At 34.1% G+C, this 18541-nt stretch overlaps 3 protein-coding genes across 9 annotated transcripts; all 3 read left to right on the top strand.

Annotated features, from left to right (window-relative positions):
* The first annotated feature begins 305 nt into the window (after window positions 1-305).
* LOC125807946 (GDSL esterase/lipase At5g33370-like) lies at window positions 306-3615 on the top strand. Its single transcript, XM_049487701.1, has 5 exons — window positions 306-603; window positions 1387-1514; window positions 1713-1955; window positions 2480-2732; window positions 3377-3615. Exons 1-5 carry the CDS (start codon window positions 363-365, stop codon window positions 3604-3606), a joined length of 1095 nt encoding a protein of 364 aa, XP_049343658.1. The 5' UTR covers window positions 306-362; the 3' UTR covers window positions 3607-3615.
* A 1580-nt stretch (window positions 3616-5195) lies between these two features.
* LOC125807841 (uncharacterized) lies at window positions 5196-13151 on the top strand. Its single transcript, XM_049487572.1, has 16 exons — window positions 5196-5414; window positions 5488-5593; window positions 6950-7018; window positions 7178-7354; window positions 7453-7526; window positions 7984-8086; window positions 8490-8532; window positions 8883-8945; window positions 9321-9550; window positions 9721-9841; window positions 9922-10022; window positions 10198-10311; window positions 10383-10553; window positions 11181-11324; window positions 11400-11545; window positions 12900-13151. The coding sequence occupies exons 1-16, from the start codon at window positions 5345-5347 to the stop codon at window positions 13049-13051; spliced, it is 1884 nt and encodes a 627-aa protein (XP_049343529.1). The 5' UTR covers window positions 5196-5344; the 3' UTR covers window positions 13052-13151.
* A 1009-nt stretch (window positions 13152-14160) lies between these two features.
* LOC125807878 (uncharacterized) lies at window positions 14161-18509 on the top strand. Of its 7 annotated transcripts, none has more exons than XM_049487622.1 (6): window positions 14180-14252; window positions 14363-14411; window positions 15219-15391; window positions 16970-17068; window positions 17167-17318; window positions 18017-18509. In XM_049487622.1, exons 3-6 carry the CDS (start codon window positions 15221-15223, stop codon window positions 18402-18404), a joined length of 810 nt encoding a protein of 269 aa, XP_049343579.1. In that variant the 5' UTR covers window positions 14180-14252; window positions 14363-14411; window positions 15219-15220; the 3' UTR covers window positions 18405-18509. The 7 variants fall into 7 exon arrangements, with proteins under 7 accessions (XP_049343578.1, XP_049343579.1, XP_049343575.1 ...); XM_049487618.1 differs by having other exon boundaries at window positions 14198-14252; window positions 14339-14411; XM_049487616.1 differs by having other exon boundaries at window positions 14198-14252; window positions 14339-14411; window positions 15203-15391.
* The last annotated feature ends 32 nt before the right edge of the window (window positions 18510-18541 follow it).

Here is an 18541-nt window from a genome sequence, read left to right as displayed (position 1 = left end):
TGTGAGTTTAGTTGACCAACTCATTGAACCCGATCTAAATTCGCCTCCCTAGCCAATGTTTGTAGGCGATGCATTGATGAAGGGCTTAGCTTGAAGCACGTATAATGAAGGGCAAACTAATTGTTACAAAAATCTAATTTTGTTGCTAAGTTGGCCCCCATTTTTACTCACTTTCATGCTTTTTGAAAGCCGCCTATTTAATGTACATTCCAACTAACCAAGAACAAATAATCCATAGTCATCCCCTTTAATTTCCTATATAAATAAATGCCTCATTACTTTATACTAAATCAAAACAGATTATTAGTACTCTTTCCAGCTAGCTAAATAAGAAGCTACGATAATATTACTACTAGTCTAAGATGCCTAGCCCATTTTTTGCTACTATTTTCCTACTAGTGTTATTTATTGGAACATTTGTTAGTTGTACTGAGGGTGCACCTCGTGCTTTCTTTGTGTTTGGTGACTCTCTTGTTGACAATGGCAACAATAATTATTTACTAACTTCAGCAAGGGCAGATTCTCCACCTTATGGAATTGATTATCCAACTCATCGTCCTACTGGCCGTTTTTCTAATGGCTTCAATATACCTGATCTTATAAGTAAGATTCCCAACTCTTTTTTCATATATGTATATCTCTCTTTTTGTATACGAGACGCAGATCTAAAGTTAGTTCATTATTGAATTCATTTGAACCTGTTACTTTTATCTCAATTTGTAAGAGTAGATGCAAAATAAAAATAGGATCATTTGCACCGTCTAGCCTTTATGGGTCCACCTTTTAAATTATATCAATGCTGACTCGCATAGTTAAGTTTGTCTTTAAAAGTAGTTGGATGAATTGATTCTTATTGCAAACAAATTTATACTCTATTTGGGAAAACTTTAAAAATCTATTTATTTTGAAAAGAGTTTTTGTTTGATTATTATTATTTTTAAATAATATTTTTGGCAAGTAACAATTTGTTTTGGCTAATCAATTTGAAAAGACTTTTATCAATAAAAAAAATAAGTAGTTTTTGCTAATAATAGAATACTTATCCCACCCACCCCCACCCCACCATAAAAAGTTTGGCCAAACACTTCAAATATCTCTAAAAGAAGCACTTATTGACCTCTTAGAAACTTGGTCACATAGGCTATGGACCTACTACTAGAAGTCTAGACTAACTAAAAGAGACTTTAAATTAAATAGTGGACTAGAAAGGTCAATTGTGCAAATGGGGACCTAATTTAAAGAGTCCAACTACTTCTCAATGCAAAATTTAGCCCACTTGACTAAGAGGGATGTGATTTAAATAGTAGCCTAAAAAAGTCCACTTGTGTAAATGTTCCAAAAGTGAGTTTTATTTAATTTCTTGTTAATGAGAATATATATGAACAGGCCAAGAGCTTGGTGCTGAGGCTACATTGCCTTATTTGGACCCTGAGCTTACTGGAGATAAATTGCTCGTTGGAGCAAATTTTGCTTCTGCTGGAATTGGAATTCTTAACGACACTGGAATTCAATTTGTAAGTCCAATTATTCTATTTATATTATTTGACGCTGCATAGGGCCCCATTCGAGGGAAAACACTTTCTATCAAAAAAATTTTCATACCAGGTCTCCATCTGATCAAAGAAGGAGCAGCTCCATCCGTTGGTGGTATTTTGAGTTAATTGCTGATAAATATTTTGCTTTTATTTAATTAACTTTTTTTGTTGTTGTAGGCAAACATAATAAGAATATCGACGCAATTACAAAACTTTGAACAATATCAAGCACGAGTGAGTGCTCTTATAGGAGAAGAACAAACAGAGCGGCTAGTAAATGGAGCACTTGTTCTTATTACTTTGGGAGGCAATGACTATGTCAACAACTATTTTTTCACACCAGTTTCTGCAAGACGACTTCAGTACAATCTTCAAGATTTCTCTGTTTATATCATCTCCGAGTATCGAAAGATCTTAATGGTAATTGATTAATAGACTCGCTCATTTTCATATTTTTAGTCAGTAACAAAGAGAATGACACATAATTAATAGTTCTTATTAACTTGTATAGTATATTTGAATCCGTTAACTTATAAGATAAAAAGAAGCCTCAAACAACTAAAGTTTATGTTAGTTGTGTGAGACTCAAAATAAAGTTTTTCACTTTTGCCTATGTCTGTTTTGTGGCAAAATCAAATTGTTTTTTTTTAATAATCCACGCAACACACACCTATTTTAAAATTTTGAATCATTTTTGCTTTCATTTGAAATGACGCATCAAATTATTAGGTCAAAAACGAATAAAAAGTGCTAACACAATTTTAGAACTTTGAACGGACTAGATCATGACATGGTTTGAGCCAGGATGTATGATCTAGTCCGCCTATTTACCACCTTTATCTATCTACAATATCAAACTTTTAAGTATAATCTTTGAATATTTTTTTTTTCTCTAAACTTGTAATATTGAAGTAACAACAACAAAACATTCAAATTGTTTGCAGAGGCTATATGACTTGGGAGCTAGAAGAGTTTTAGTGACAGGATCAGGTCCATTAGGTTGTGTCCCATCCAGTCTAGCCTCAAGGAGTGTCAATGGAGAATGTGCTGAGGAGCCTCAAAGAGCCTCAGCAATTTTCAACCCTCTCCTTGTCCAAATGATTCAAGGACTCAATCAAGAACTTGGCTCTGATATCTTTGTTGCTGCAAATGCTATGGAGATGCAGACTGACTTCATCACAAATCCACAAGCTTTTGGTATCCCTTTTTTTTAAATTCGTGTTCAATATTTGATTTGAGCTTCGATTAATTTGAATTTACTCTGACAAGTAGGGTTAAATATTGTCTACTAAAAGTGACTCGTTTTTATGAGGTGTGAATTCGATATTTATAGTTTAAGGATGGAGGAGTAGTTATCATTACATCCATAATTTTTATTGTAGTAATAGTTTGTAGATGTTATAACAAACATGATAATATGATAATTCGGAAAATAAATTAAAAAAATGCACTATAACGTGTTAAATTTCATTTATATAATGTAATTTTCTTACCATACATATATAGTTTTAATTCTGATTAACATATAGACATGATCGTGTAAAATAATTTTATATTATCAATATATTTTAATATGTGTTAGTAAATTTCTAGTTTTATTTTTTAAGTTACTAGTCTCACGTGTTATAGACGATTACATAAAGTTATGTTTTAGTGATCTAATAGTCATTTTTTTTACGATATCAATTAGAAAGAAGTTAATTAATTCCTATTATAGACAATTACCTGAAATTATTTTTATATAACCTAATGGTTTGAAAAGTAACTTACGACTATATTGTTTAATAATATTGATAAACAGGAATTAATTAATTTTTTTTTATCTTCAAATAAATGAACAGGTTTTGTGACGTCAAAAATAGCATGTTGTGGACAAGGACCATATAATGGAATAGGCATTTGCACAGCTTCTTCAAATCTATGCCCCAACAGAGATTTATATGCATTTTGGGATCCTTTCCATCCTTCTGAACGTGCCAATAAAATTATTGTTCAAACGCTTTTTACTGGCTCTGATAAGTACATGACACCAATGAACTTGAGCACCATTATGGCTATTGACTCTCTCTAAATCCAATTAGATAATATGTATCTTCTTGAAATTTTATGTTCTAAAGTTGCTAGCTAAGTCAATGCAGCTTTATTATATGTATTATTGCAATTTTGTTATATAGTATTATTTATATATATATATATATATATATATATATATATATATATATATATATATATGATGAGTTGTTTTAAAGTTGCTACCTAAGTCAGTGCAACTTTATTATATTTATTATTGTAATTTTTCTAGATATTTATATATATGATGAATGAAACGGGAAATGAAATATTGTTTTTCTCTAATATATAATTATTTAGTTGTTAATGTATACAAGTTAAATTTCTTTTCTATATATTTTTCTTTTATTCACAAACTTAAAAAGCACATTTGAAAGAAGCAATTTGTTATCTGAATCAACTTATATTAAAAATATTAACATCTCACATACTCGTAGAAATAAACAAAAAGTAAAAATAAGAACAATTTCGTTGCAACATCAACAATACTTTGAAGTGAACCAATGCATAGTTTATCGACATTCTTTTTTAATCACTTCTACAAATCTCTCTGGGACTCTTACATGATTTCCTTTTTCAATTGCACCAAATTACTTTTTATCTATGTTTGCTTGTGGTATGATCAAAATTTGAAGTAATCGCATTTTTAAAATAATTAACAATGAAGCAGAAAATAAGAGTTATTTCTTTAATTACTGTGTAAATAGCTTTTTACTAGTAAAATTTTCTTGACTTTTACACGATATTAAATCACATTATTTTAACAATATGAGATTAATAAGTTAAAAATTTTAAAGTAGGAGGAGTTGATGTTTTAGAGAGTTTTTGGTAGAGTGTGTCTATTTTTGTTTTGAAAGTATGTCTATTTTGATTCTTTAAATATAGTAATTTTGGACATTTTCAGTTGTTTGTTAAAGTGGAACACTTTAGATCTAATGAGCAGAATGAACTTAAAAACCAATGGTGATTATTGAAAACACGAAAAAATAAATCAAATTTTTTTAATTGAATTTTGGACCAATTGAAAAGTCAATCAAACTGATCAAGTTCGACCCCCCGCCAAATATTTGAAAAGATAAAAACCATCCAAGCTCAGTCATTTAAATATTATGCAATTCCTTTTTATTATAACCAATCAGGTTCGATCGATTTTTTAATCAAATTTTTACAAATAAATCGATCGAGCTCAGTTAACTAAACATTGAGTTCAATCAATTTTATTTTTTAAATTATTTGATAACAAATCAATGAGTCGATTGAGTTTTTGATTGATTTGAAAGTAACTTAATTTTTTAAAATTGATTTTATTATGTTTTCTAAATAATTATTATCACTAAAATTTTAATTTATTCAATTAGTTGAACTAAAGATGCTCTATTTTAAAATTTTAATGAATTAACATATTCAACAATACATATTAAAATAATAAACCTATCAGTTTAAATAAGGAATAATTTTAGCTAAAAACTCATGTTTTACAAGTGAACATTTAGACAGTGAAGTGTCCAGCAAACCTAGAAGAGAAGACGCCCCAAGTCATCTCTGTCGAAAAAAAAAAACTTGTTTTCTTCCTTGTTAATCATAACCCTTTTTCCATTTTGCTGTTAAATTCTTGCTAGTATAATTTATCTTTAATTATTTGTTTCATTTTTTTCGCATTTTGTACATGAATTTTTGCAACCCCATTTGTAAAAATTCGCAGCTTTATGGAGTAGTATTTATCTTAGGGTTGTGAAAACATGGGGGAAATTGAAGTTCCATCATTAGTTAACTTATGCATTTACTCAATTAGAGATGAACTCATTCAAGGTAATTGTTTTTGTTGTTTATGGGAATCATAATTTTTGGTGTTATGCTTAGCATTTTTTGTTTTTGTTTTCAGTTGATGATCTTAATCTTTCATCAGTATTGTATCACCTTCCTACGGAGTTGTTCGATCAGTTGCTGTCGCAGTTACCTCCATTGGCATTGCAGAAATTACAACAAGGGTTTTTATCACAACACTCTACTATAGATTATAGATGTTTATTTAGTAAATGTTTTTTATAACTGCGGTGTCTGTGCCAGCTTGTGTACACGTCGGTAATATCCACCAAGGCTTGGATAGATGGAAAGAATTCACTTATTGTTTCTTGCCTCTTACGTGAGATTTGAACCCGAGACATCATAGTTTTCAACGCATTTCATTAAACTATAGGAATTTTGAGAATCCCTATATTTGGAGAACCCTTTTGAGTATTGGATTGCAAGATAGGTTGTTAGATCAACTATGCTATAGATTATATGTGTTTTTACCAAACTTTTTTTTATCCTAAAATCTTGTTTTTTTGCTGTGGGTGGTGGTTGGTGGTGGTCAAATTAACTCGACCCTCATTCTTTATCACTGAAACAACAGTCTGAGCTTACACTGGAAGCCAAATTCACATAACCAGAGTTTAGTAGAGAATCCCTATATTTATTTTCTAATAACCGCGGTGTCCATGCCAGCTTTGCATTGCATCTCGACTAATTCCACGAGGTACATGGACCGGTAAATATCTTTCCACCAAGGCTTGGATAGATGAGAAGATACCACCTCGTGTTTTTTGCTTCTGTTGAGATTTGAACATGAGGCATCACAGTTTTTGACCCACTTGATTTAACTATAGGAACTTTGAGAATCCCTATATTCGGAGAACCCCTGTGTGTTTTTAATTAGAAATAGTTGAGTTTTGGATTGGAACTGGCTCCAATGGAGCTGAATGGATATTGAGTATTCATACTGCTGACTGACTAGTTTGGGATTGACCACATTGTAGAGCTTTATTTAAAATAGCCGTGACTTAGTTATCCACGTTGTACGTTCAAAAGCATGAATATAATTACTTATCTCCACTTTGATATGCTTTTTATTGAGTTGAGGGTCTTCGTAAACCTCTCTACCTCCCAAGGTTGGGTAAGGTCTGCACATACTCTACCCTCCCCAAGCCCTACCCATGGGATTACACTGGGTATGTTGTTGTTATTTTCAGAGAATACTTCTGTTCCAAACCACTTCTGTTCTTAAAAATCTATTCTCTCTTTTAATCTACTGAAAGTTCTTTTGTAATTACTTCTAAACCAAAAGGCCATGAATAAAAGGCGTATAGTTTGAAACTTTTGGTGCATCTGACCGTTTGAGGAAGTGGTTTGGAATTAAGTGTGATGAAGCTAGTTAACCGTGAATTGATCAACATTTTAGGTAGATCATATGTATGATTGATATAGGTGGTTGATATTATTTACGTTTTTTCACATGAACCTTTATGTAGTGGGAGGGGTGCATTATAGTGCCTGAACTTTAACCAGAAAATCTTGTGTTGCAGGAAATCTGATATCTTGGATGATTATGAGCTTTTGACTGACGGTGTTGATAATCAGAGAAAGCGTAAAAGGTCTGCATCTGTAGAAAATATAGGAAATTGAGTGAGTTTTCTTCAGCTTCCTGGTCATAAAGAAAGAGTATGTTACATCATGTGTAATATTTGCAGAGGAGTGGTTACCTGGATATACATGATCTGCAAATGATTTCATTTTGGAATATGTTTCTGCAGATATCTGAATTTTGAGGAAGAGTGGAAAAATCTGTATGAAGCTCGGTGGCCTGCTTTTGGTTGGAGGAGTAAGAATTTCAAGAGTAAGTCATCTGCCAGATCAGCAAACGAAAAAGAAGTAGAGTGTGAATCAGCAAATGACTGGCAACAGATGTATTGGGAAGCACATTTGCAGAAGTATGAACATCAAATGATCTACTTATTGGTGGTTACCACTGTTTTATATGGCTTCAGTTCACCTGTCATTTTAAAATTCTACATTTTTTGAGGTACAGTTGCCTGGATACAACAGCAGAGTTTGCTTTATTCCCATCTTTTCATGGTCGGATTAGTGAAATGGAAGTTCCAGGTAAGAGATTCATGTTGATTGATGTCTCTTATCACCCATCACACTACTTTCTGGCAATCAATTTTCGGCATCCATGCCCAGATCCTTCTTCATGCATCCTCTTTTAGATGCTGTCTTGGGTTAAAATCAAAATTTTCTATTAAACATTCAAATCCTCTGGTGGGGTTAACTTTTCTTTCTTCCCTTTCCTCTTGTCTATTTGGGTAAGGATTAAGGAATATTTTATACACACACTACGTGAAAGCTATATTTTGGACAAAGGGTTTAAAGAGGATTTTGAAGAAGGTGAATCTTTTCAGATGCCTTTGTTTTGTCTATATTTTTGTATCACAAGTAGTATTTGTATGCAGAAGTCTTTCCCTGTTCTGGAAAAATTGTAACTCAAGTAAGTTCCACAAAAAGGCCCTAAACTAGCCATATAAGATTTAGTTGATACAAGCTTCTTTTGTTTGTGCAGAATCAATCCTAAACTATATTGATCATAGGGGACACATCAGTAGATTCACCTGTGACTATTCCAAGTTCGCTTATCACTGCCAACAATTTGGATCGTATGCCAGGTGTATTTTTACAAAAAAATTTAAATCTGCAGGTGTTATCTGTTCGGAGGACAATGAGCCTCATGGCAGAAATATTTTTAAATGCCATATGCAAATAAATGTTCCTATTATTACGAGTCATCGTCTTGAACACTGCATTTGTGAAGTATCATTGAAGGTTGAAACTGGTGTTCTCTCCTCTGCAGTTTTCTACTTGCTTTTCCTTTTTTTTCCTCCTTGAAACAGGGTGTGTGCAGAATAAGTGGTTGTTTTGAACATTAAAAGCACAAATATTGAGCCTTCAAGTGCATGTAGACCCTTCATTTATTGCAAATGATTTGTGCAGCTACATATTGTGTTTCAACGACCTTTCTTGATGTTCTCAAACATAGCTCATTTTTTAATTACATTTGTTTGATTGCAGGCACCTGAGATTGCCAAATGTTCTGTGTGTGGAAGAAACTTGTGTAAGTTGTAGGTTTGCACATACTGTGCACTATATGTTCTCTATTTCCAATTGAAAGTCCAATTTGACTTTCTAAGATCAAGCAGGGCATTTTAAATTGAAATCAAATATAGATGTTTAACTACACAGATAAAAAAAAAGCTTCTAATTGATAATATTTGTGTGAAATTTCAATTTCTAATTTTGTCGTCAAATAGAAAAAGAACAACGTAAAAAGTAAGTTAGAAAATGCTGATTTAATGTATATTCAGGCATTACATTAAATATGCAGAGAAGAGATTAATTGATTTGATGACATATAAGGCTTCCTTTAGTTTGTCTATATTATTACCTTATATGTCTTTGTTGCAGCAATTACTTAGAAATGCAAGGTTGGAGAGTTTGGAATTACAATGGATTAAGTCTGATGAGCATGTAAGTTTAGTTCTTTTGTATATGTGCTGTACATCTTAGCTTTCAGGAAAAAGCAAAATTTACAAGTAACAAAACTAAGAAGAGGAAAGATTAACCTGTAAGAAACTATTCGACATAAGATTCAAGACATGCCATTGGCATTAGATCCGAATATATACTTTGACATACATTTATTTCTGGAATTCAAGTCAGAACTGAATGTGTGAAACATAATTGTTGTCTCAAGTGCTTGTGCATTTTCTGTTTGGCATCTGTAGTAAAAATGAATTTTGCAAACATTTCTTTGTTTTGAACTGTTATATCTTCTGGAGTAGAACTTGCTATGCTGAAGAATTAACTATTACACTGCTTTTCCTGTGGCTTTCAACCTTACAGGTCGAGGGGTTATGCAAACTCATCAGCCAGAACTATCGATCCCTAAAGTCAATTAAATTCATGCATTGCAAGTTTACAGTTTCTTCTCTTGATGCAATTTGTGACTTGCTATGCATGCACAGTCCTCAAGCACTTGGGATGCAACATTTCTCAATCAAGACATCAAGCTTCCTAGAGAACAACTTTCAATCCTTGCCAGCTGGACTGATATCTTTGCTATCATCAGGGAGGTAAAGCGGATTTCACTGCAGCTTCCATCAGCTTCTTTATTTAACTGTTCTATCCTTTATACTCATAATGATTCCATAGACTTACATTCTGTGCAACATGGTACATTCCATCTACTGTAACCCACTAAATGATTCCATAGACTTACATTTGTGCATCGTGTTTCTGCTAGGTCCTTGTCTTCACTATGCTTATCAGACAACCATCTTCCTCGCCATTTTGCGAGGAAAGTATTTGATACCCTCGTTGATGCTTCATCTAGTATTACCGTTCTGGACCTTTCAGAAAACAATGTGAGTAACAATATTTGCTCTGCTTTTGTTCTATTATACTGATAAGCATCAATCGACCTATAGAAAATTTCACACTACAGATCGCGGGATGGCTTTCTCATTTTAAATATAAGAACAGAAGTAGCACAGAGTCATCTGGGACATATAATTCATTGAAGTCATTAAAGGAGCTTAATTTAAGGTATGCTTTGACTTTTCTATTCATGCCTCAAAGAAGTCTCTTCTCATACTGAACTGCCTTAGCATAAGCAGTTCCACAGTAAATTTAATCACAACTGACTTAATGAATCACGAAAGGTGTATTTGTATTGTCATCTTCACTGCAATACAAAGTTTACTTGGTTCTCCAACTTCAGGAACTGCAATCTACAGATGGACGATGTGGATTGTCTCAGATATGCTCTAGTCCACATACCTAATCTGGAGCAACTTGATCTCAGTGATAATCCTATCGAGACTTCTGGAATCAGGTTTATTGAATTTAGCCATCAGTATTCAGTGACCAACTTGCTAAGGTCTCACAATTGCGTTTTTCTTTCAGGTGTCTAATCCCCTACTTCAAAGAGACGTCCCATAAATATTTCCCCCTTGTCGAATTGAAGTTGGAAAGTTGTGAGCTTACATGCTTTGGAGTTTGTGAACTTCTAGAAGCTCTTTCATCTTTGAGAAAACCATTGAATTTTCTCTCGATCGGAGGCAACTCTCTTGGCAGGTTGGTAAAATGGATACAATTACAAAATTATATTCAACTTCCGTAATTCTTCTCCTAAATAGATGATATTTTCCGAGGGAAAACCACAAATGACCTGGAGAGTTAGTTTATCTGTTGGCCTTCACATGCTTTCTTTGTGCTTTAAATTTGTAAGAGTTTACTGTTCCACTTTATCAACTAAAGTTGGGAGACATTTTAAGCCTTGTTCTGGGTTAAATTGATCCCATGTTTAACTGCTTGGACTGATAAGGTGAATGCCGTCATGGAAAATTTGCTGCAAATCTAATCTTTACCTTTTGTCCTGGGAGTTGTATATCAGGCTTTTTCATTATTTGGTGCTTTGATAGTTTTCCCTTTGTTATGAAGTTAACTCTAATAGGATCACCAAAATCTGAGAACCTGTTGCATTTAGTTTCTTGCTGACTTTTTAGACATCAGATCTCCTTTTAATCTTTGCTAAATTACATCTCGTTTGACACTGTTTATACTGCAGAAGCTTGTCTGTGCGATATATACCCTTTCTTACCCTCATTTGACACTTCCAAGCTTTCTTTCAAAATTTTGATGCTTCCAACCTTTTCCATGGGAACAGTTTTTTAATATTCTCATTTCCCAATTTTTTTGTAGTGAGATAGGAACAGCACTAGGGAAGTTTCTATGCGGAGGTATTCAAGCTCTTGATATTGAAGACATTGGACTAGGTTCTTCTGGCTTCATGAGAGCAGGCCAAGAGATAGTAACGGAAACAAAGCTCCACTCAATCAACATAAGGTTAAATGGAGTTTTCATTGAACTTTAGCTTATGGATTTTGAACTGAGAGTAACATGTTCATTAAACTTATGCAGCAAGAATCGAGGTGGAATTGAAACTGCAAGATTTCTGTCAAAGCTTTTCTCTTATGCTCCAGATCTGTCAACAGTAAACGCAAAATACAACTTTATGCCCAAAGAATCTTTGTCAATCCTTTCCTCTGCTGTAAAAGCTGCAAAAGGTACAACATTCTAATGCTCAGTTTCTTCTCTCGTTTTGGTTTCTCTCTGTTGCGTAAGTTTCTTCCTTTTGTCAGATACTAATAATGGGTCGATAAATTGTGACAAAGTCACAACCTTCTTTTAGCATGTGACATATCTCTTTTGCTGATTCTTTTGGTTAAGTGAATGTAAAATTCTATCAGAAAATAGCACTAGAGATGAATGCAACCCATCTACAAGAGCCTGACAATGAATACATAAAATATCAAGCATGTGATATTGAAGAATGAAATCTACTATTATATAAAATTATCAAGTTCTATCTTTCTAAAAAAAAATAAAAAATATTAAGATCTATCGTTCTCCCAACAAAAGATAAGTTACTCCATAATGGAGCTAGTGTTGCTAATGAAAATATTTTAGCCTTTTAAATAAAAAAAAATAGACAGAAACACTCGAGAAGAATAATTTTTCCTATTTAATACACAACACAGGAAGCGTCGATACACACATGTTTGCGGTTTCACAGTTTGAATCCTGCCGTGGACAAACATTTGGTGTTTTAAGTTCGGAGGAGGGTAGAGGAGCAGGTCCATACTCCCTGGAGTTTTGAACCTGCTGTTTCCTTACGAAGTGGACTCAGGCTAACAACGTTATGCCACAGGCTTTCTCCCATATGAAAAGATTCCCAACTTAGAGGTTCTTTTTAGTAGTCACTATAATACACAAATATGCATGCCAAGCTGGACTAGGTGTGAAAAGAAGTTCAAATATTTGTTATGTTAATTTCAATTGTTAGCTTTAAAAAAATTGGCAGGAAGGGTAAGTTTTAAATTTATGAGTTTGAGTTCAAATATTAGTTACAATTAGTTAGTTGGCTGAAATTGTGGAGGGAATTGAGATGTATAAGAGCCTCAGTTTTAGTTTCACACAAGTTGGTGGAAATCCAATCACTTCTGCTCTCAACTTAGCTTTGCTTAGTTAACTTATCCTTTTTTTTTCTTTTAGCTCTCTACTGCACTTTCCAGTTTTCTATTAGTGTTTTAGCACAACATTATGTTCTAGTGGCTTCATGTTTATATTAACTCCCCCTTCCTCCATACTTGATTTTATTATACTTTACTTGAGCCGAGGATCTACTGGAGACAACCTCTCTGCCTTCACAAGGTAGGGGTAAGACTATGTACACACCACACTCCCCAGACTCTACATGTGGGATTACACTGGGTATGTTGTATGTTTCTATAATTTTTTGAGAAACTAGAAACGACATGTGAGTTGACATGGATATGTAAATGCATGTCAAAAGCTTTCTGTGCCTTCTGTGTCATTTAATTGTGGGATTCATTGACCTTTTTCTTTGCTATTGATTAGGTAAACTGGAGCATTTGGATTTGAGGGGAAATATCATGTGTGGACAACAAGTTCATTTATCTGAGTTGGCTGAGTTTCAAACCAATGGATTTTCTATTTTGGAACTCTCTTCTTCACCAGCTTTAAATGAACCTTATGATGATGATCCTTAGTTGCTTCATGAGTTTCTGATCTTGTTGTCGATCATGTTTGGTATTTAAGTGGAGAAAGGCAGATGGAAGCAGTACCATTGTGCTCTCCTTTTCTCGCACTTGCTTGTGTGAAAGGTTTAGAGCCTCTCAAAAAGATCTAGTCCAACAATAATCTCATATAAAGATGTGATTTGCCTCTCCATGTTCAGTTTTTCCCCTAGAAACAGTTGAGCTGGTTGTACTTAGGCTCCAAGGTTTTTACCCCAACAAATCAAATTATATCTGGGAAAAGGTGTTCTATTACAAGTATCGCCATCTGTAATTTTTTTCCAGTTTGACCTTAATTTTTGCTTCGAGGTGCTTGATTAGATTAGGTGTATGTCACGAGTTTGAATCCTATTATGATTCAAGTCTCTGATGGAGGGACGAGTTGTTGTCACCGAAGTTTGAAGTTGAATACCAGAAAATATTCCTTGTGTAAGACTATTTTCTTTTTAGTCCGTCCAAAAAGGAATAACATTTTTCGTTTAGATTACAAGTTTTATAAGCCTTTTATTTTTAAAATTTTGTGTATAGTCTAATGCCATTACATAAATTTGGATGGAAATGAAAGGAGTAATCATCATTATGAGCTGCGCTATTTTCGCAAGTTCTTGTTTCTAAGAAGATTAAAGAAATGTGTATGCAAATTGTATTGTATCTTAATTCCTTAATTTGACATAAACATCTAATGCGGATATATATTACTTCTTTGGGCACTACAAAAAATATTTTGTTCTCTTTCATTGATGTTGTTATAAATGTTTGTTTAATATGATATCGAGAATTATACTAGAAAGGATGTTGTCTCTATAGGTCGAAAGAAGAAAGAAATTATAAGAAGACCATGCATGGTACATGAATTAAATTATGTTGTAAGTTCAATTCTTATCATAGATAACACTTGATTAAGTAGAGATTACTAATGAATTTTAAATCGTATTAACTTACTTTCTAGAACTTTTCGATTATAATAAAGAAAGAGGAAAAAAAATAAGAAGGAGGAGTCTAGTGGGTCGGGTTGTAATATACGGGTTTGCGTATGAAATTAAGTTAGGACCCGACCCGACCCGATTTTTAGAACTCTGAAATCTGGAGTTAATAGAGTTAACTGTAAATTCAGGCCTCTTGTAATTCTTCTGCAGACTCGCTTCCATCTGTTCTTCAGTCAGAGTTTCAATCTGTAAGTCTTCGATATTTTCTCCTTTCAATTCATTTTTTTTCATTCTGAGAGTTTATCGTTTACAGATCTCCATTATTGGTTCTTAGTTCTTTTGCTTCCTTCATCAACAGTCAACACCAGAAGATCTATATTTCGTCGCACTTTTTTTGCATTTTCCTGGTAATCTAAGCTATTGATTTTAATCTTCGATTTATCACTTGTTTTCTCTCTCTCTATTGCATCGGTAGTTGCTTGGCATGTAAGTCATAGTGATTTGTGAAATGGAATTACTGATTGATGGATGTTTCCAGCAAAAAGGCCGTCTATGTTGTACCTATGCCGCATGAACTTTTTTCATGATGTACTGGAATTATTTAATCCGAAAATCTCTTTTTATTTTTTGTTGTTGAAAGAACAAAACAGTTGCAAAAGGTATGTGTATAACCTGAGGAATTCTGTTACTTTTGGTGATGGAATTTCAATTAAGTGATGAATTAGCTCTTATCCTGCAGAAAAAATTATTAATGGAAGTAATTTTAAGAAGATAAATTTGTATCGGAATCTGGGCTCAAACGAAACTAGATTTGATAAAAAGATAAAATCTAAGTGTGATCTGATTTAAACAAAGTGATGGAGTCGTTTTCTGGATCTACAGACCTTTTGGACTACTAAATCTTTGCCTGTCCCTTCTCTGAATATCTTTGTATTGAGGTGATGCACTTATTGTGGTGTGCTGGGAGTAGCATTTATTTAATGATAAAATCGGCTAAACAATGTTGGGTGGGAAAAGTGAAGTTTCTGAATTGAGCTGGATAATCATCTTTGATAGTTTTAGTTTATGCCTTACAATCCTATTTCTTTTTGCCTTTGGATACCTAGGCACTCACTGGCTTATAATCCTAGACTCAATCAAGCAGTGAGAAAAAGGAATTATGCTTATGTTGAGTTACTAACAGTTGTCTTGATTAAAGAAAAATCCTCCTGCAGAAATGTATGATAACCTGGGAGCACAGTCTGGGGTGCCAAGACCGCCTGGTAATATACAGGCAAATCCTTTTGGAAATGCCTTCTCTGGTGGTAGCTCAGGGTTCATCAGAAGTGGACTAGGGGCTTATGGAGAAAAAATCCTTGGTTCCAGTTCTGAATATGTTCAAAGCAATGTAAGTTGCTTCATCGACTGGTCATATTTCTACATTGTGCCACTTACCAAAAGAACTTTTTTTCCGTAAACATTTCTGAAGTTATTTGTTTGTGAAAGTGCATTATGACATAATCAGCAAGGAAATAGTATCCTTTTTTTGCATTGTTGCTTTCTTGGTAGTTAATTCTCCTACTATTTTGAAATAATAAATTTCAAATAGCATTTACGGTTTTGTCTTCACTTTGATGACATCATCAAACTGGCATTGATACATAATAGCAAAGTGAGCTATAAGTGATAAGTCACTTAGTAGCAATTGTAGCTAGGTGAAGTTATTCACATTCTCCAATTGTTTATCACGTTCTTCATTTTTACAACTTACAAATTTGTTCTCCTAATGTACTTTTCCTTACTCCTTGCTGCAATGATAGCACCCCATGCCCTTATTTGGTCATCTCTCCACTGTGCAGTAAACTCAAAAGATTAACTTTAACATGGACAGGATTTCTTTTTTATTTTAGAGAGAGGATACGGAACCTATTAATATTTAGGTAGATAAATGTTCAGTTTTAGTGGTAAAAGTAGAGGATTCTGTTGGATGATTGAGTCAGATGAACAAAATATTCTGGGGAAGCATGTGATGGCTGATGACAAGCCCCATCTACTCCAAATAAGAGAGTGAAAGGGAGGTCAAAAGTAGAAGAAAGAAAAATATGATTTAGAGCAGGTATTTTTTGGTGACGTCTTCTGATTCTGCTCGTTACCATGAGTTTAACCTATTTCCTCAAGTGTGTTAAGCTGCAGTTATGCAGAAAGTAACTTCAAGTTGAATTAGGACCTCTCATGTTGGCTGAGCTTGGAAGCAGATGGTGTGGTATGGGGCATGGAGTGGCACAGTGTGATGCTCAGTAGGAGCAAGACTTGGGAGAAAGCTAGAAAGGAATTATATTAGTGGTTTTGATGCAATATGGTTCAAGTCTAGCTAAGCTATTTAATTGGAGTGGGAATGACCAACCTCCAAATCATAATTCTTGGAAGTTGGTTCATTAGCAGGTTTGAGGGGATCGCTAGCATCGCAGGCATTGAATGTTTGGTGACCACACAAAAGATTAGCCTCTTTTCGTTTATCTTTGGTTCCTGGTACTGAATCTGATGTGCAAGTTATATTGTTTTCCAAAAGCAAAAGCTTTGCCCTTATGTGTCAATTGTGTTGAAAACCTTCCACAAAAAAAGAAAAATTCAAATTAGCGATTCATAGTGAGCCATAGAATTACGGTTACATACTTATCAAAAAATTATGGTTTCGGAAAGTCTATGTGGATATACAAATGATTATTCCATAGGTTGCCAGAAAAATCTCCCTTCAAACAAAATTAAGCCAGATTGCCTTTCCCCTCCTCTTTGATATGGTGTAGCAATTACCTCTTTGTTAGAGTTTACTAAATGTGTTCTGAAGCTGTACATGATTTAACATCTTTGTCCAAAACATTTTTCCGTTCTGTCTGTGGATAGTTTATTATTGAAAGATATTTTGATAAAGTGGTCTAGCTTTTCTGATAGAAATATAATTCTAGTTGACAACTTTTTGATTGAACAGATAAGTAGGTATTTTTCCGATCCTCAGTACTACTTCCAAGTGAATGACCAGTACGTGAGAAACAAATTGAAAGTTGTGCTTTTCCCATTCCTACACAGAGTAAGCTCATGAAACCCTTAAATCTCTCTCATTGTCACATTACGATCTCAATAATTTCTTTTATTGTTATGATTTGTTACGTTTTCATTTGTCTGTAGGGTCATTGGACAAGAATCACAGAGCCGGTAGGTGGCAGGCTATCCTATAAGCCCCCTATCTTTGATATAAATGCTCCAGATTTGTACATTCCATTCATGGCATTTGGTACCTACGTTGTTCTTGCCGGTTTATCGTTGGGTCTCCAGGGAAGGTAAACAGTGTTTTCTCAAGCTTTCTTAACTCTGGTTTCTTGGTGCTCAATAATGAGAAGTTCTTTGATTCTGTACTGTCAAATTTCCGTGTGGAATTTGGTTAGTGGTTGCTTACCTCATTTTTGGTTGAAGTGCCAACAATGTACACATTCTCATACTGAAGACAAAGCTGTTACTTAAACTGAACTTACTAAAGTTGTTAGCATAAGTACTTATTTCATGTAACTGTCTTCTAAATGAGAATCACCACCTCTTCCTATTGTCTTTTCCTTTGAAATTTAGATGTCCTAGGTTGGCTATGTTCTATGCATTGCTGTTGAGATTCCATTTAAATTTTATTATATTTGAAACAAATGTGGATTCAAAAGTGAACACAAGGTTAATTTCAAAGAATTTGAACTTCTTTTAGTAAAGTGGGAGTTCAGTATCCAAAATAAAAAAAAAAGGACAATAAGTTGGGCCATCGGAGTGATATGTTGTAGTAGTGGTGGGATACAGTTGGTAACATACCACGACTTCTAGGCATGCCTGTACCTATTTACCCCCATCCCCACCCAAAAAATCCTTTTCTCTTTCCTTTTTTGCATGCTGTCACATTCTGTAACTTGCAATACTGTTGGCGTATGGAATAATTTCCTCCATTACCTCCTCTTCCTTTGGTTTATGTAGATTCTGAAACTTTTTGGTCTGCTTCCAGGTTTACCCCAGAAGCTCTAAATTGGCTATTCATCAAGGGGCTAGTTGGTTGGTTTTTAGAGGTTTCTTTGCTGAAGATGACATTGTTCTCACTGGGTAGTGGAGAGGCTCCTCTCCTAGACATCGTGTCATACGCCGGATATGCTTTTGCAGGATTGTCCATAGCTCTACTTGGAACAATTATATGGAGCCATTCTTACTACTTCTTGATGCCATGGACAAGCTTATGCATGGGAATATTCTTAGTGAAGACAATGAAGAGAGTTCTTTTCGCAGAGGTGAGAACGTATGATTCAAGCCGGCATCATTACCTCCTCCTCTTCATCGCCCTAGCTCAGTTCCCACTTCTCTTTTGGCTTGGAAAGATCAGTCTTAATTGGTTCTTTTGAGAAAGAATGGGTTTATCTCCACCACTAAAATGGTTCAGCAGCTGTGAAGTGTAATGTGAACAATTTTGTGTAGGATTTCCATGTACCTGCAATTTAATCATATATTACAGGTGGTTTTAAGTGTAATTTATCCTAAA

The sequence above is a fragment of the Solanum verrucosum genome, unplaced genomic scaffold (assembly GCF_900185275.1).
Source record: "Solanum verrucosum unplaced genomic scaffold, falcon-dt-bn FXZP01000183.1, whole genome shotgun sequence".
Taxonomy (NCBI): domain Eukaryota; kingdom Viridiplantae; phylum Streptophyta; class Magnoliopsida; order Solanales; family Solanaceae; genus Solanum; species Solanum verrucosum.
Note: the sequence above shows the minus strand (reverse complement) of the source record. Positions and strands in the feature narration are given on the sequence as shown.

Bases quoted from the DNA above. Each gene is read 5' to 3' on its own strand.
- LOC125807878 (XM_049487621.1), top strand. From the start codon at position 15,221: ATGTATGATAACCTGGGAGCACAGTCTGGGGTGCCAAGACCGCCTGGT. The intron at 15,392-16,969 runs GTAAGTTGCTTC...TTGATTGAACAG, and splicing joins CTGAATATGTTCAAAGCAAT to ATAAGTAGGTATTTTTCCGA. The intron at 17,069-17,166 runs GTAAGCTCATGA...ATTTGTCTGTAG, and splicing joins TTTTCCCATTCCTACACAGA to GGTCATTGGACAAGAATCAC.
- LOC125807841 (XM_049487572.1), top strand. From the start codon at position 5,345: ATGGGGGAAATTGAAGTTCCATCATTAGTTAACTTATGCATTTACTCA. The intron at 8,533-8,882 runs GTAAGTTGTAGG...TCTTTGTTGCAG, and splicing joins TGTGTGTGGAAGAAACTTGT to CAATTACTTAGAAATGCAAG. The intron at 10,023-10,197 runs GTATGCTTTGAC...CTCCAACTTCAG, and splicing joins TTAAAGGAGCTTAATTTAAG to GAACTGCAATCTACAGATGG.
- LOC125807946 (XM_049487701.1), top strand. From the start codon at position 363: ATGCCTAGCCCATTTTTTGCTACTATTTTCCTACTAGTGTTATTTATT. The intron at 1,515-1,712 runs GTAAGTCCAATT...TTGTTGTTGTAG, and splicing joins ACGACACTGGAATTCAATTT to GCAAACATAATAAGAATATC. The intron at 1,956-2,479 runs GTAATTGATTAA...AATTGTTTGCAG, and splicing joins AGTATCGAAAGATCTTAATG to AGGCTATATGACTTGGGAGC.